Raw genomic sequence first — 17681 nt, forward strand, 5'->3', positions numbered from 1 at the left:
GGAATACTTACAGACTGCAACAGACAGGGCCTTTAAAATAAAGCAAATAGCCTTGATTCCAAATAAAATTGTACTGACATATCTGTTTTACCAGAGCATAATGTTAACAGACACCTCTAGACAGGACTGGAGTGAATTTAGAAGCAAATTTCCATAGTAAATATGAAAAATCATACTTAGATACCCAAATAAAAATTATTTTGTTAAACTATGAAGTAGTCATATTGGAGGAATTAACAAACACAGCCGTAATTTACAGTCTTCATAAGTGAGCTGATTCCTTATTCTACCTTGTATTTATTTTTTTACAATGTTTTTTTTTTTTTTTTTTTTTTTTTTTCTCTTTTTTCCTCATCATGTGAAGGTTTTTTAGCTACTTGGCTGCAGTGATGATTGATTGTGGGGGGCCACCACTTGAAGCAGTTAACTGATGATGGATGATGCAGGTACTGAGGCCATTAGTTTTTTGGTTAAAGGGAGAGCACAGTATAGATGTAAAAGAAATGAACAAATAAAGTGTAGAGTTAAATTAAAAGTGTATAATTAAATATGCTTTTGTTGTTGTTGTAGTAGAACAAAAATCACTATTGTTATAACTCAGCTATGCATAAAGCAGTTTATAAGTTTATAGTTAACTATTTTATACCAATGGAAGATAGAATGTTTTCTCCAGATAACCCCAAACTTAAATTTTCTAATTTACTTCAGTCTATACCTAATTAAGCAGATGAATAAATCAAAGAAACTATTGATGTGAGTAAAGAAGATATATGTTTAAGTTCTTGTTGGAATTTAGATCCAAAAGCCTAACTCATCCACATTCAGCAATGCATTTAGGCAACTTTAGATGCTTCCTTAAATCAGTAGGATTAGATGTTTGCTTGAAGTTAGCCGTGAATTGAAGAGCCACACTAAACAGGAAAATACTCATTTAAAGGATTAGCTTTGGTTGAAATTTTGCAATTACTATCTAGGAATGTTTTTGAAGAATTGAAATATGTTAATTTTTCTATTAATTTTAAACCAACTTCTAGACAAGTGAAAATACTTTCAGTTCTGTCTCTGTATCCCATTACCTTAACTTCTATCATCTTTCAATGGAAAAAAAAAAAAGTGGTGGAAAAGGAAAAAAACTGTTTTTCCAGTCCAGGAGTGGCAGGGGAGGGGAATATCAAGTTCTACATTCCTGATTTAAATAAAATAAAAAATTTCAAATGAAGTAATTCTGTGCAACAATGCATTAATGTTTTCAAGCTTTAACTGGTCAAGTTGAACACAGGACTTGTAGAGTGTTTTCATTTAAGTGTACAAAGAGCTCTGAGGTCACTTTTTGCTGACATGAACGTCTATGCCACTTTCAACTTTTTTTCACTGCTTTAAGATGAATGTACAGGTACCCCAGATATAAGGGAAGAGGAAAAAACAAAACCAAAAAAAACCAAGCCATCATTTGTATTAAGAAACATTTTTATTAACAAAACAGTAAATTCCACTTGCTTAGCATTTCCAATAATGAATAAATTGGCCTTGCAACAAATAAAAAAATCGTAAATATCTATCACAGAAAGCACTATAAGGTTAGGGGCATTGGGCCTCTCTTCAATGGTTTAGGGTTGAAAGTTTCACACATTATTTAGTGTTTTGTTAAAAAAGGCAACACAATACAGTCATAGAAATGAAGCCATCTCAGTCAAACAAATTAGGTTATTATTGAGAAAGGATCCAATTTTATGTTAGGTAGTTGGTTTATGTCTGTTTGTTTGTTGTTGCTGCTGCTGTTTTTAAACACAAAGGAATATTAAATTCACTTGCTGGCACTTCTGATACATCCATATTTGTATTTTTATTAAATTACAAAATTAAAGAGGAAAAGGAGAACCTTCAGAAACGGTGTTAAAATTGTGTTTGCTTATTAGAGTAGTAGCAGATATTTTTTTTCCTTGATGTATACATTTAGTTAAAGATTATTCTACCAAACTGCCTGGAAGTTGACCTAACTGTGCTATTTCATTAATGCAATCAATACCACGCAGAAAAGACAATTTCATCTCACCCAAACCATGTTTTTTCATGTCCGATCTCCTGTCATCTGATTATTCTTGTTCTTCCACATATCTTTAAGCCCTGAAATCTCTCGAAAGTGACAACCACCTGGCTTTCAAATTCTTTCCTGCCTCCAATTCAAGTCTCTTGCTTCCAGCAATGACCTTCAGAATACCAACCCTGCCTTTCCCTGAGTACAGCTCTCTTGTAAAGGTGGGAGAAATTATGAATGCCATAGGTGAACAACCATCTAAGAAATGAGTTTTTGATGGATTTTGTGAAGCTGTTCTCATTTCTCTGTAAATGTTAATGAAAAAATAATAATTTTACAAATATAACATAACACACCTTGATGTGGTTGACAACCTTCAAGAGAGGCATTTTCATGTCAGCTACATGTATTTTTCAAGTGCTCTGACTCCCAGATAGATAGCTGTACCAGTCTCCAGCATTTTTCATCAGCTGCAGTGAGTAACACACAACAAAATGATTTGCGCCTGATGTTTAAAGCTAATTTTAAATTCCTCGTTCCTGTCTGTAAAGTGTGGACATCTATATTCCCTCCCAGGAGGCCTTCTAATGATTTGGTTGATTTCAACTGAACTACCCTCTTTCTGTCTAATGTATTCCCTTTGAACTTCTTTGTAAATAAAATGTTACACTATGATTTATTGCTGTGAATCTAATGAAACAATACTAGAAAAAATAACCTGAACATGTGAATTATAGCATTATATTTACTACATTTAACTAAAATGCTTTAATGTTTTATATATGCAAGAAAAGCTGTTACTTCAAAACATGATGAACTTATATTTGTCTAATTATGATGCCTTGCAATACTACACAATCAACTTAGCTAAAAAATTTATGTGCCAAAATGCCCACCATTGAAAAGTACTATCATGCACCTCAGATTATTTCCGTTTTGGAGAAAGGGGTACATTCTGCAGTAGAATCAGTCTGGATAATTAAAATGGGTCTTTTTAGATCTTTTGCCATCCAATGCTGTAGTAGCTGTTGTTAATATAACTGAATGCCAGATCAACACAGTATGATACTTCCTAAGATTCTCAAGAAACTCATCATTCTCATAATTTTGTAAGAACAGGTTTCTGTAAGGCAAACCATGCTCTCCAATAGTGAAGCTCTGACTGGAAGCCAAAGGCCAGTGTAAGTCACTAAATATTTAGCTAATTAATGAAAGTATATTTCTAGGAAAATTGGCTGTTCTGATCAACTTCATTGATGCATATCAGGAGCAAGAGATAGGGATAGGAAGGAGAAGATAAATTACAATAGATATATATTTTTGCTTTCTAGTCCACTTCTTTCATACAAACTACAAGAACTTAATTGCAACAGAATAGAGGCTGTACAGGTAAGAAAAAAACTAGCTGACTCTTATATACATTCATACATGTTCCCCTTAGTATAACCACTACACTGTAAAATAAAGGAAAAAAAAAGGAAAAAAGTCTGTGACAATTTATAATGGCTGCAAAAAAACTAAAGTGGGTCTGTTGCTTCAGATGTCATAAAACTCTCTATACCTAGCAACACTTATAACATTGAGTTTACCAAAAATGGCTGAAGAGCAGATATAGTTTGCATTTTCTATACAACAGGCTATAAAACATCACTTATCACAGTCCAGAAAGCACATATAGATGTGTTTTTATATAAACATATGTAATAACATATTAAGCGTGCATGAAAATTTCCCAATGATTGCATCTATGCCCTCTTGTTTCCTTTTCTTTTTTTTTTTTTTTTCTTTTGTGGAAATGTGCCTTATATTCCAGATTTTTTTTTTTTTTTGAAAATAAGGCCTCCATACTATTTTCCTCACAACCAGAAAGGGGCTTTTTGAAAGTATTTCTACATAAGTCTTCAGAAAAGCCAGCACTTTGTTTCAAATGCAAGTTTCCAATCACTGCTTCACTGCACCAGACGGCAAACTGTTTATGTTTGCTTGTTGAGTCACCATATATAATGACAGTCTTCTCTGACAATAAGACTAACTTACTTCTCAAGAAAGCACTAGCACTTTGGCTAAATCCAGAATCATAGGTAGCTTCTTTTTTCTGTTTTATTTTTTTTCCTGTTTTTTTTAAATTTGTTTTGTTTCATATTGTGCCTTGATGTTGTAGTAATACTCCTTGCTTTATGAATGCGTGGTGCCATCATTGTCTTTCAGAACTGTTCCAGCAACATAAAGACAGGCAGAGTAAATGAAAACACTTGTGGATGTTAGGGAATTTATCAGCTCCCGTTTCTGAAAAACAAGAGCATGAAATGCTTGTTTTTAAAAACAGTCTTTCCTTTCTGATTGCATTCCCTGTCTTTTGTTTTTGAATGTGCTTCATAAAAAGTAAAGTAAATAAGTTTGTATTACGTCTCAGATAAAATGAAGACTATTTCTATACAAGCGTTCTTTTAGATGTTGAGATCAGACATAGTACTCCTTATCCTTATTTTTCTTGTTTTTGTTGGAACTTTTAGCACTGTTGGGCTGTTTTTCCTTGATTACAGCCCCATTGGATTGTGCTGAGTTACTGATGTAGTTTCGACTCTCATCTACATGATACGATCCTTCGTCTCGGTTCCTGTACTTGTACATAGCATACAGGAGAATGAGGATGCACAGCGCTGCTGCTGCCACAATCCCAACTACCATGCCTGTTGTGCTGCTGGATTCACGAATCACCTCGGACGAGCCAGGATACTCCCTTCCTCCTCCTGCCCTGGTAGGATTTGCTGTAGGTAGATAATGAAATAAGGGAGAGGTTATTATTGAGTTTGCACATTGAGGAGTTAGTCATATCTACCTGCTACTATCGTGCATAATTCTATTTGCACTCACTTGGGTCAGGCCAAGTACCCTACTCCTAAAACATTCAGCTTCGCAGCCCATTCAACTTTTATGTGTGTTAATATGAGTAAACAGGCTTTTAAGCAAGGAAGAGGACAGCATGGACAATCTAATTTTAGCCTTCAAAACCATCATTTCTCCAAGCGTTGTTACTAAGCAAAGAATGTCTAAATCATCTGGAATAATTAAATTTAAATGCCAGAACACTAACATCTGGAAAGAAAGAATCTCTCCCTTCTCCTTTGGCCATCTTTTGTAAAAAACCAACAGTGACAGTATAGTACTTATTGTGAGGACAGTGATAATAAGACACATTAGCAAATGAAATGGGGGGGAAAAATCAAAATTCCCCATAATAATAAATGATAACAACTAATAAGTTGTCTACAGATAAAGTATCCTCAGCTATTCTTTAGCCTTCCTTCAACCAGCTTCTCAATTTCTCCTTTCCTTCGAATATTTTTTTTCAAATTAATTATATTTATACTTTTCTTTCTTTTAGAGTACCCTCAAGTCTACCTTCTCTTTTGTAATTCACAGTCTTCCTTGAATATGGCTATGCTTTAGGAGTACCTTTTCACTCAATTTCTCCAATTCCCTCTTTTCTTCATTGACCAGATGTTCCTCCAGGCAACTGTATGTCCATAAAAAACCTCTCAAATTACACTAGACAAGGATTCAACCTTCTAAAAAACCCACCTCTCAGGTCACATTCTGTTCTTTTCAGTTGTGATATGAACTGAACTGACCTGTGTCTTCAGACTGTGAAGTCTTCTTGATAGGAACTATTGTGTTGTCTGGCATATTTTATCCCCTTGCACAGCCATATGGTATGAAAGCTAATTCCAGAAGGAATTTGTAGGTTAAATGCCCACCGCACACACAATGCCCATGTATCTCCTGTGATCTCCTTTACTGCATTTAGCAGGAGGAGAGGAAGATCCTCGTACAGAATATCTTTGAGCGGCAATAGGTGAGATAGATCTTCTATAACTTATGAAGTATTATCGACAAAAAATGAAGAGACTTGGGTCTATGCAGTATTCCTCTAATTATAACAGCATTTCCAAAACCCTGAGAGGCTGTGTACCCTAGCACAACCAGCTTTGGCTGAGCTCAGGAGCAAGAAAAGAGCAGTGAGTGAACCAAAGCTTCCCACTGAGCAGTGCAGAACACTTTCATTAAGCATCCAGGCTGGCTTATAGAAACCACATTTTAAATCATTATACATGGCTGAAAATGCAGTCAATACAATATAAATGTTAACTAAGAGTACAGCTAAACACTAGTTTTACAATGTATTCGTAATTTCAGCTTTGTCAGCCCTTGCTACAACCAGCATTTTAAAGAAGTGTATTAGAGAAATATCTTGTTTAAGGTGCATAAAGGCATATGCCCCATAGTCACTTTTTTTTTGCACTCTAGACATAATAGGAAGATGATTTTAAGGATGCTACATTAAAGGTAATGCCACACAAACTGTTATGTCAGACAACTGCAACGAGTTTGGGCAACCAGAATTAAAAGCAGCCACTAGCTACAGACATCCACAATTGGTCAATGAATAATAAAACAGTGAAAAAGCCACAGACCCTGAAAAGAATGAAGCTCCCTGCCCATCTTGGTATTACTCATATTGTATTGGTGATTTGTGTTCTTAATGTTAGAAAGCCACTTCCTGACAGTTATCCCACATAGGTTCAAAGAAGGTGACATTTTATTTGGCTGAAATAACGGAGGCACCACAGTAAGATGCAAGAAAACTGTCATTTGTGTCAAATAGTACTTTAATTTTATATATATATTTTTTCCTCTGCAAGTTCTTAGTTAGTACAAGTTGATACAATTGGTCTATTCTATGACTACACAAGAGATCTTGAAGTTTCACTTCAGAAGGCTCAAAGATTTTTTCTCATTTCACGGTAGGTACCATCCTACTAAGAAATAGGGTCTGTCTCAAAGTAGTAAGTAACTCTATTAGATCCCGTTTCTTCATTGTAGCTATTGTAGTAAATGGAAATCCTTTTACACATAAGTTGTCATTTATTGCTTTATAAAAGACAATGCATTGTTTCAGAACAAAGACTCCTGAGTATTTCCAGAGTGAATGAAAAATGAGACAATGTCTTATCTTACTGTACGTGGTTTCAGGAAATGAATAAAAGCAACTGAATGAATTCTGTCAATACCTGATGGACTAACAGCTGCTCTTTCTCTTTAAAGTAACAGACATTTGGCCCAAATGCCATCAACTAACTTTACAAATGATGTCCACTAAATGACGATTAACAGCTTGCTTATAGGAAAATAGTCTTTTAACACTGCAACCTGAAAAAACAAGTAGGATATATTTTTCAACATTACCTAAACTCTTGCCTCTCACCTGATGGCAGCCTTTTATTTTTAAGAATGTTTTCACAATTATCTCATTTATCCCATCTGTCTTAGGAATATTCAACTACATGAATGTTATTTAAACTTAGAACACTTTTAAAGCATCTGTTGCTACATTTGTTTGGACTTTTGTAAAAGGAGCAGTTCAGCAGGGGAAAATTACTTGTAATTTTTCTTCCGTTTACATTAAAATATGCCTTTAACCTAGCAGGGCCTCCTGAGACAAATGAAGAAGAAGAAAATAAGAGGAAAGTTTTACAAAGCACATGGGTTTGTCTGTGTACATTTCAGGTGGGAAAGACTTGTGGAGCACATGCTATAAAGCAAGTGTCCGATCTTCAGACAGGGAGGGAAAGGGCACTAGGAAAAGGCCAGCCTACACTTCCTCTGTAATCTGTGTAAATAAATAAGTCCCCAGACATCAACACTGCTGAAACAGCTACCGTTTATTTAAGCAGGACTTTCAGTTGACTAAGACAGAGGAATACTTAGGGAATTTACCTGGATTTTTTTTTTCTTCCAAGAGAAGAACAATTGCAGACAAGCACAACAGTGCTTGTCTATCAGTGGAGAGAAAGTGCTTGTCTATCAGTGGAGAGCAAGCAACAATTACCAGGTTACAGAAATCTTGCTCTTCACTTCCCAACTCTTTGAGAAACGCATGATGCCACCCACCATCTCTGCAGCTGAACCAGCCAGAGTCATTGGCTCCTGGCACAGCAGCAGAGCTGTTTACCTATGGGTAAACCTTGGCTGCTACTTGGTCGCAGTCTCTGTAAGTGTCCGTAGCGTTAGAAATCCTAGATTAAGATTCTTATTTTAAATAAGAAGCTAGATACTCTGGAGGTGAATCAAGATTAAATATTAAAAAGATCCCAATATTTAAGACTGAAAAGTCACAAAAATATCCTGAAACAATCTATACTAAATTGAGGATAGCTCAGTGAAGAACCAGAGAAAATCATTAGGACCGTAATTATGCTCAGACCATGCCATAACAGTGAGAGGAAATACAAGTCATCTTGTGGTGCAAGGATCCCTTCTCAAAGCAACTGCTATGAAGCACAAGTCTTCCCCTCAACAGCACATGAACAGCATTTTCGGATTACCTCAAATACCAGCTTAGAACAGACTGATTTTTAAAAGCCTCTTCTACCACTTACAAAAAACTTTGCATGAAATAATAGCAATTGAACACAGTTTAACATTGTGTAATAATGGATTAGAAAGTTATTATTCTTGACTGTACTTCTAAAGGGGTTTAAAATTTAACAGGAAAAATCTGACTATTTTCAGTGCCCAGTTTTCATTAATACTGTGAAAAGAAAATTGGAATTGCAGGCTCCCATGGTGTTTGTGAATTGAAATTAGCAGACTTAAAAACAAAACAAAAAATCCAACAAAAGGACCCCAAATGTGTTTTCTTTACATTTATACCTTTCCACAAACTGTGAATAGGAAATTACTCACAAGACAAGAATGTTTAACTACTACATTTGCAATGAGGCATGAAGGCAATTATTTACAGGACACATACTAATTTTCACTCTGTGTGCTATCATTCTAGACCTGTTTGTAGTCAACTTTTTGCAGCATTGTTGGATTCTGGTGAACGGGTTTCTGAGCTTACTGCAATTTCTACTTCTCATTACAAAAAAAAATTAATATATATATATGTCTGAAAAACAAATCTCAGTACTTCCCTTGCTGAACAGGTGGGACAGATGCAGCCCAATTGCAAAATCAGCATGAGTATTGGCTGTAAACTTGTGCAAAACTATTCTGGTCCAAATACAGGGGTATCTCAGCCTGCTGCCTTCCTACCTGTTTTCACGTGATTCTTGAAAGGGGGCAAAAACTGGCTCCCCAGGGGATGCCCAGCAATGACTCAGCTGTCATGGGAGGGAAGAAGTAGGAGGTGATTCCACATGTAGCTGCTGTAGCTCAGTGACAAATTTACATCAGATCTGAAATGGTCTATATTCAAAGGCATGATTAAGCCCTTGTGAGAGAGGTACCACAAAACTAGCTGCTTTGCTGCGCGCACAGCACTGCACTTCTTAGCCATTGCAACATGATGATTAAAAGAGAATGGGAGCTGAGAGCTGCATATACAACCCACAGAGATGTGGTGGAAAGGTGTGGTGCTTGTGAGCTGAGTAACTACGTTTGCCATCTTGAATTCACACCAATGCATTTGCTCCAAGAAATTTGTCAAATGCTTGCTGAGTTTGAGGGAACAAGACAATAACCTACTTTCAGAGGTGTTTAAGATAAAATTATTACAGTATCTGTTCTACTCTTTGGTATGCAAAGCCAGATTATTTGCTTCCTAGAAATTGAAATCTTAAATGTTCTTAGTAGGAAAGACATAATACATTAACATGCTTCTAAAGCAACACTAACTAATTTAGCTAATAACAAAAGAAGTCTAGCAGCAAAAAACCATCTACATGTAAAAATAGTGGCCCCTTTATTAGGAAATAAAACATTCTCTCTTTGCACTGAATGTAGTTTTTATTTCCAAATGCAGTGATTGGCTGTATATTGACTTCAAATAATTTACAAATTCTACCAACTCCTTAGGACTTAAGGTTTTGCAGGTAGGTTTTTTTTTTTTTTCCTGTAGTTGAGAGGTGGGAGGGTTGTTGGCTCAATCTTCTTTAAATATCAAAATAAATCTAAAGGGAGATAAGTTGGTAGCACAGTGGCAATTGATGGAGCATGCCAAATCAATGGATTTTATAAGTTAATACGATCTGCAGAGCAGAGGGGAACATTTCACAGTTTAATAAAAAGCTTTTGTGAAAACATTTTCTGCAAAATTGAATTTAATTTTAGCCAAAATGGAAGATTTGAACCAATATATCACTTCACATATTTAGCAGTCTTCATCTCTGTGCTCTATTTTTTTTTTTTGTTAACATTTTCAGTTGTATTGCTCCTTTTTTAGTATTCCTTCCCTTTCAATATGGATGCTTTCTCCTTTTACCAGTTCAGCTGTCAGTCCTATCTCTCCCCACTCCTACATTTGACATTCATCGTTGCATCTCTGCTTCTTTCTTTTCCAAATTATGTAATTTATCCTGTTTTTGTGTGTGTGTTCTGGGGAATCTCTGGTAATTTGTTACTTCGCTTCAGAAATTTTGACTGATCAGCAGAGTCAGTGGGTGGTCTAGATTTTGAATTGAAGTATTCCTAAATGGGAAAAAATGTTCTTGCAAATAAAATAAGGAAGACTAAACAAAAATATTATATACTACCGATAACTTATTTTCAAGCTTGAGCTAAGCAATTCCAATTGTGGCAACTCACTTAAGAAAGCTAAACCAGTATGTTAGTTGCCTGCAGCTCTAGGTCCCTGAAATGTCAGGTGAACACCCATGTTACTACAAAAAAACACAAAAGGGCAGGGGCACTGGGAACACATTTTTGGTGGCAGGTAACTGTTAGATTGGCTTCATTTTACCAAAAACTTGTTGTGTTAGTGACAGTGACATTTGGGCCCCTTTGAATTTAGTGAAAGCTTTGCTGTTGAGCTTAGTAGGACCAAGGTTTCACTGGTTGCTGTTTTTATTATAATTTCATTAAAAAATAAAGAAAGCAAAACAAAACAAAAACTTACCACCTAAACTAGGAATCAATTTTCTGCAAGGGAACACCAAAATGTCATTGTAAAGAATGAGGAATCTGATGGCTTGACCTACAGAGCAAGGAATGATTCTTGCTCATGAAATGATCTGGAGATGCATACACCCACATTCATCTTTGCAAACATGGGTGATTCCCCGAATGTTCTCACTTCTTCCATCTTACTTTTCCATTATCCCTTTTCTGTAAGATTTTAAAGGGTATGTTCACAATACCCTTTACCACTGTTTAAACCAGTTTACATTGAAACTGTCCAAGTCCTATATCTAGACTACAGTTCTTAACCTTAGGAAAAGTGCAGATTTTGAAACCTATGGGCCAGAATGGTATGTCAACACAGCAGAACAAGGTCTCATTCAAGTCTTTAGATGGTTAGATTGAAATAGCCTAAGGTTAGACTATTCTGGGTCCATCCATCCTCATTACACGTTATTTTTGCCTTGAATTTTGTCTGCTTCCATTTATGAACAATACCCTTAGAGAATACCTACTTCTCAAACTTGTCAGGATTCACCTGCCACTTTGTAGGCTGTCAAATGACACACTAAAAAATGCAATGTTTATGCAGAGGTTTAAATTAGGTCTTAGCAAGTAGCTGAAAATTAGCAGCTATGGTCCTACTACTATTTATGCAAGAGATAATGAAAATTCACTCTGCATTGATTGCTAGAAAACACCAGCAAAAAGTACTGTTCATCCTTATCTCTGTTGTCTAGTAGTGGGGTAAGCAACCGTCTTCGCTGCTAGCAGTCTGTTAACATGGTAATTAGTTGATAAGCTGCAGCTGGTATACACCAGCTACTTTGTAACACCATATTAATTGAATTTATCAGGTACTGCAAATGGTTAGCTAGAAGCATAGAGTTTTGCTTGAACACTTATAAGTCCCCAGTTTGAATGCAGAAAAACCTAAGCTGCAAAAGAGCTTATGAACAGACAGTGCCCAGTGTCATTTAATGCAGACACACAATGCTCTGGCCTCTGACCCACTGTCATGCATGCAGTACTGCATACATGCATACATGCAGTACTGCCAGCATTCCCACTTCCTTAGCAAAATTGTATTTTCGCTGTTTGCTAGGGATGGCTGCCTCAGATTCCCATCTTTCTATCTAGTCCTTCCTCCAAACAGTATCTGAGGTAAATTTCCTATAGAATTTTAAGGACCTGATTTAATAATGCTTTGTTCAAACTTGGTATAAGAGGAAGCTTTGGCATAGAAGTTGAGCAATGTTAATTCAGACCAGTGTTTTAGCTATAAACCTACTTATACATTTGCAAAATATTGTTTTTCTTCTAACATGTCCATAAAGACAATGATGATAAATAAGCCTGAGGAAAAAAATCTTTCCACATAGAGGTAAATTCAATGCATATGCATTACTATATTGAGTTTACATAGCAAGGTTTTGGTAGCAGGGGGGCTGCAGGGGTGGCTTCTGTGAGCAGAGAACAGCAGCTGATCCCATGTCAGATCAGAGTCAGCTCCAGGCAGCTCCAAAATGGACCTGTTGCTGGCCAGAGCTGAGCCTCTGAGAAACATTGGTTGGGCCTCTGGGAGAGCAGATTTAAGAAAAGGAAAAAGACTGCTGTGCTATAGAAGCTGGGAGAGAGGAGCAAGAAGCAGCCCTGCAGGCCCCAAGGTGAGTGCAGAAGGAGGGCAGGAGGTGATCCAGGCATGCAGCAGCAGTTCCCCTGTGGCCTGTGGAGAGGCCCCTGGTGGAGCAGGCTGTCCCCCTGCAGCCCATGGGTCCCACATGGAGCAGATCTCCACGCTGCAGCCCTTGGAGGAGCCCCCGGTGGAGCAGGTGGATGTGGCCTGAAGGAGGCTGCGGCCCATGGAGAGCCCCCGCAGGAGCAGGCCCCGGGCCGGAGCTGCAGCCCGTGGAGAGGAGCCCACGCAGGAGCAGGGGGTCTGGGGGGAGCTGCTGCCCGTGGGGGACCCGTGCTGGAGCAGTTTGCTCCTGGGGGATAGACCCCGTGGTATGGAGCCATGTGGGAGCCGTTCTTGAAGAGCTGCTGACTGTGGGCAGCACCCGCAGGATCAAATCAGAAAGACCAACATCTTGTAATTTAGGTGTTTTTTTTTTTTTTTTTTAATTGTGGAAACATCTCACAGTGAATGCCATGAAAGCACACTCTTATTTCTGTGGCTAAAAACTAACAATCCTTAAAGACTTAAAACTTCCGTGAACTTCTTTTCACACATTAGGATACATGCACAGAACACTGGGATACAATTTTTTGTATAACTGAAAATCTTGAATGTCAGTCTTGAAAATCAAGACTGCTTTGTCTAAAAGAACACGGTCATGAACCCAATTTCTTTCTTTTTTCTTTTTTTGTGTGTGACTGACAAAGCCACTGCATTAACTGTTAACAAATTTGTTAGGTCTATGTAATGCCTTATTCAGTAATATTCTGATTTGCTTGATTTATTTCTCTTTCTTTGGAGTCATTCTGGACACATCTCCCTCTCCAGCTAATGCTGGAATAGTCTGTAAGGCCAGGTTCTTTATCTGAGACTAGCAAAAAGAACAGGTCAAGCTACTGCTTATATGCTAGCAACAGTGTTTTCTGTAAATTTTTCTACGGAAATTGAGGAAGATAAGTTCTCAAGAGTTTACGCGTATCTATGTGGCAAGGTAGAGAGAAAATAAGAGAGAAAGAATACTAAATGGATTGTAAGAAGACAAATCATATTCCCCAGATAACTCCAACAATGGTATAAGACTATATTCCTCCACCTCTGTTTGCGCTGAATGAGAGTAAAAATCTGCACTCCTCCAGCCTGCCCACAGAACTGTGATACTTAGCTCTGACATGCTTGCCATTCACTTTCTGACTCACTATCTCCTGCAGGGACTATATGCTTGCCTTGGACTAAAATATCATTTCTACACCTGAATAAAAGGACACTATATTCTCTCTCTAGACATTTTGTTGTCCATGATCTAGATGAGCACTGAAAAATCAAGGAAGTTCCACTGAGATCAATGGATATAACACACATAGTTCACATGCATTTGTGAATTAGTGATGTGAAGTGCCTGGTTTGCTTCTCTGAATTCATATACCAGTCCAGATATACTAGCAAACAGGATCATATGCTTCAGCTTTGTGTGTAAATACCTTCAGAATTGAGTCACAAACAGTGTTTTACATCTTTAAAAGAATGAAAAGTAACGTGGGCTACTCCACCAGGAACACTAAGTAATATGCCCATTTTTCATGAATGATTGTTTATAAAATAATAAAGTTTCATTGAAAAACTAGAAACATTACCATCTGGTTTCATCTGCGCTGTAGAGATGTCTAACTCCAAATAAATAAGCACATAATAGCAATACTAATAATTATCAATTCATACACTTCTCTGAACTATCTTTTCATATTGTATGCATACACCTGAAAGATGGCTTTAGGGACTGCCATACAAATAACAATCCCAGTATTTACATCATGAATGTTTACCATTCATATACATATTATAGAAATGAAAATCTTCATCTTTAGTAAGAATTAAGTGGAATATGAATGCACTCTCAAAATTTAAACACAAGAAACTCTGTTCATCATTTGTGCACCAGTGGATAAGGTTTTCTATGAGTTAGCACAGAGCTTTGTATGAAATATAGGAACTTGTTGTCAATATTTCTTACCACTCATAGAGTCACTGATATTACACTGATAGAAAACTATTATGGCTCAAGAAAAAAAAAGTCAGCCCCCAATTTCCATCCATATTCTAAATTCTGATATGTTCATATCACTATGACTGCAATTAATACATCCTGGAAAGCATTAGCTTTAGATTAGAGATGTCATCTCTAGGCTTTGTATTAAAACTCTCTTTGAACTGAATATGTTCAGCAAGGAATATATACTTGAAGCGTTCACATTTAAAAGGCATGTATAGCTAGCAACAGCTGCATTCTGTCTTACAGTGTGCTTTAAAAATAAACTTTTAAAGAATTTTATTTTGTTCATGAATCCCCTGTAGTAGATGAGGCTACACAAAGGAATGATGTATGAGAGTATGAACATGTAGACAACCACCAAAATTACAGAGAATCCATTTCAGGAATTAGAATTCTCTAAATTCTTGAAAAAATATTTATGTGAGTTAAAGAAAAACCCTCCTTTCAGCACGTGCCATTGTTTTCAGCAGCTCCCAACATGAGGAACGTATGAAAATACTGGCTAGGAAAGCTAGGACTGGCTAGAGAGCTACAAGTTTAGTCAGTGTCCTTATGTTTCAATGACATGGCTGACAAAGAGTGGAGATCACTGTTGATACAATCAATTAATCATCATTTTTAACCTCATTTACTTAGATGATTAAAAAATACATCTTTCTGATCAAATTCAAATGAGAAATGCCATATATGTAATTTGCAGTGACACACAGGAAGAGCTAAGACTGTTGACAAAAAAAAAAAAAAAAAGTGGTTGATTTCACAATAAAAACATTTGGAAAAGTGCTACATTTGCTTTCTGATGATTTGGAGGGGGGAGGCCTTCTGATTTATAAAATTAAATAAAATCAACTATTTTAACTTCACTTACAGGAACATTAATGTATATTTGAAGTCTCTAAGTTCCTTTATATGTTCTACATGCTATATACATGTGGTAAGTGCCTTTCTTTCCCAATTCTAACATTTGAGAAGGTTGCAAATAAAACTATATAATTTTCACTCTGTAGCAGTTCATGTAGAAACATCTTTATGTATTTCAGCTAAGCATTTAAAGAAGCAGATTCAAGGCAACCCAATGATCTTTCTAATACTGAAAATACATATACAACTACGGGATAATTGGAACGAGGCATAAATATTTCCTTTTTGTCTCAAGCCATAATGACCACAGTTGCCCTGTGAACTAACTGTAATTTTTTTTTTCTTTTTTTTCCAGGTCCTTGCACAATACATTCAGTGAAGTGTATTTGCACAAGTAATACAGTGCAGTAATTTCTGACAGAAAAAGAAGAGTAAAACTTCTAGAAATAAACATAAATCATTCACAGGCCATATTTCACACAGCTCTGCTCATTAGAAAAAATAGGTATAAATTCTGGGACCAAACCTAAACCATCACAAAGTGTTTGAGAACTGTATGGTTCCTAGCCATCTCCATCTGTCCAATACATGTCATAACACAGCAGGGGGACATACATATGCAGCAAGCAGTTTGCATGCAAAATCCCGTAATATTCTGCTTAAAGGAATAAACCTTCCCCAGAACAGTGAACAATAGTCTCTACAATGTACCGTAAGAAACATCAAAAGTAGTGACTTGTTTGCTGTCTCTTGGCTGTACCGATGCTTTGCAGATTTCTGAATGTTGCCAATTGTTGTCTGCAATGTAATATGCCAAGCCAAGGTGTAGTAAAATCAATACATGCTCAAAGATCAGTGAGTAAGTATCTATCCTATTGGTTCTTACATAATAATGCAGGAAAATGTCTAATCCCATTACTCTCTCTGGATCAAGAATCAAGGCTAAGACAGGTACCTACACCAGTTAGTATACAGCACTGAAATTTATCCTATTATTGCCCTGTTTCCCTATAGAACACGTACAGGACAAGGTCTGACACCAATCAAACACTGCCCTGGGAAGTAGAACCCAAGAGTTGCCAGACAGGCAAATATTGATTAAGAGATGATGAAGTATTTATTTTGGTTGCAACCTGACAGGTAGTTTGTTACTAAAAGACCATCTTTTCACCTTGAAGGTTGTCTGCTAACGCTTTCAAGGCTAGCAGATACCATATGTATGCTGGCTATATTCTTAAAGACTGCCAAATCCTCTATCCATCCCACTTCTGCCACAGCCATCTGGACAGGTTTTTCAAACTAAATTCTAACTTAAAACTTGGTTGACTCCTGAGTTTGAGAAGGATTTAACTCTAGTTTGCAGAAAATAAAAACAAAACTGTTTGTGTGTATGCTAAAACCTGTAAGATTTATTCCACAGTCCAGATTTCCCTGCCTTTAAACTCCATGACTTCACTTAATTTAGGCCAATTTGGATCTCTGCATTTTGAAACTTTTCCATAGCCACAAAAGAGGTTAGATAATAGCTGACAAATAAAATACCAGCCAGTATAGCTGGAGCAATTAAGCAGTGTAGCACACATGCTCATTGCAACTCAGCAGAAATCAGAGTTCTGTACAGAACTCAGGGAAGGCTGGAACAGCACTCCGAACATGCAGAATGGCAGTTTGTCCACCCGCAGTTTTATAGCTCTGCAGATAAAATTAGTAAAACGTCCCAGGTTGTCTTTTTATTGGACACATTTCCACTAGTAATTTTCATAACTTGTCTACAAAATGAAGAAGCTTTATTATTTACTCTATGACATGAAGCTGAGGAAACATAAACTGTTAATGTTTTTATTAGTGTTGCTATTAGTATTTAGAGTAGGAAAGGGAAGGTGGGGAGACTACGAAAGCAACACGTTGCCTTACCACACAAAACATAATGCAAACAAAGTATGTTGACTAAGTTTCGCATGCTAATAAATTTGTTATGACTTCATCAAGTTATGGCATGTTAAGCAGTCACAATGAAATCTGCAATTATAATTCTTGTGACTTTATGTTCCAGACAAGTTGATGGGATTGCTGCTTAGCAGCTCCCAGTCTGGTCTACATTTTCATTTCCCATATGAAATTTGTTGCAATTTGCATCTTTCCCTTTGTTCTTCAGA

At 36.7% G+C, this 17681-nt stretch overlaps 1 protein-coding gene across 31 annotated transcripts in view; it reads right to left on the bottom strand.

Moving 5' to 3' along the window:
- Positions 1 to 3828: 3828 nt before the first annotated feature.
- Positions 3829 to 17681, bottom strand: part of NRXN1 (neurexin 1) — a 734224-nt gene continuing 720371 nt past the window's right edge. For all 31 annotated transcript variants that reach the window (XM_040551878.1, XM_040551901.1, XM_040551900.1 and 28 more), the window contains one exon: positions 3829 to 4803. In XM_040551878.1, coding sequence (XP_040407812.1) covers positions 4496 to 4803 — 308 coding nt within the window. In that variant the 3' untranslated portion in view covers positions 3829 to 4495. The remainder of the gene's footprint in view (positions 4804 to 17681) is intronic.

This window comes from Cygnus olor, chromosome 3 (assembly GCF_009769625.2).
Source record: "Cygnus olor isolate bCygOlo1 chromosome 3, bCygOlo1.pri.v2, whole genome shotgun sequence".
NCBI lineage: Eukaryota > Metazoa > Chordata > Aves > Anseriformes > Anatidae > Cygnus > Cygnus olor.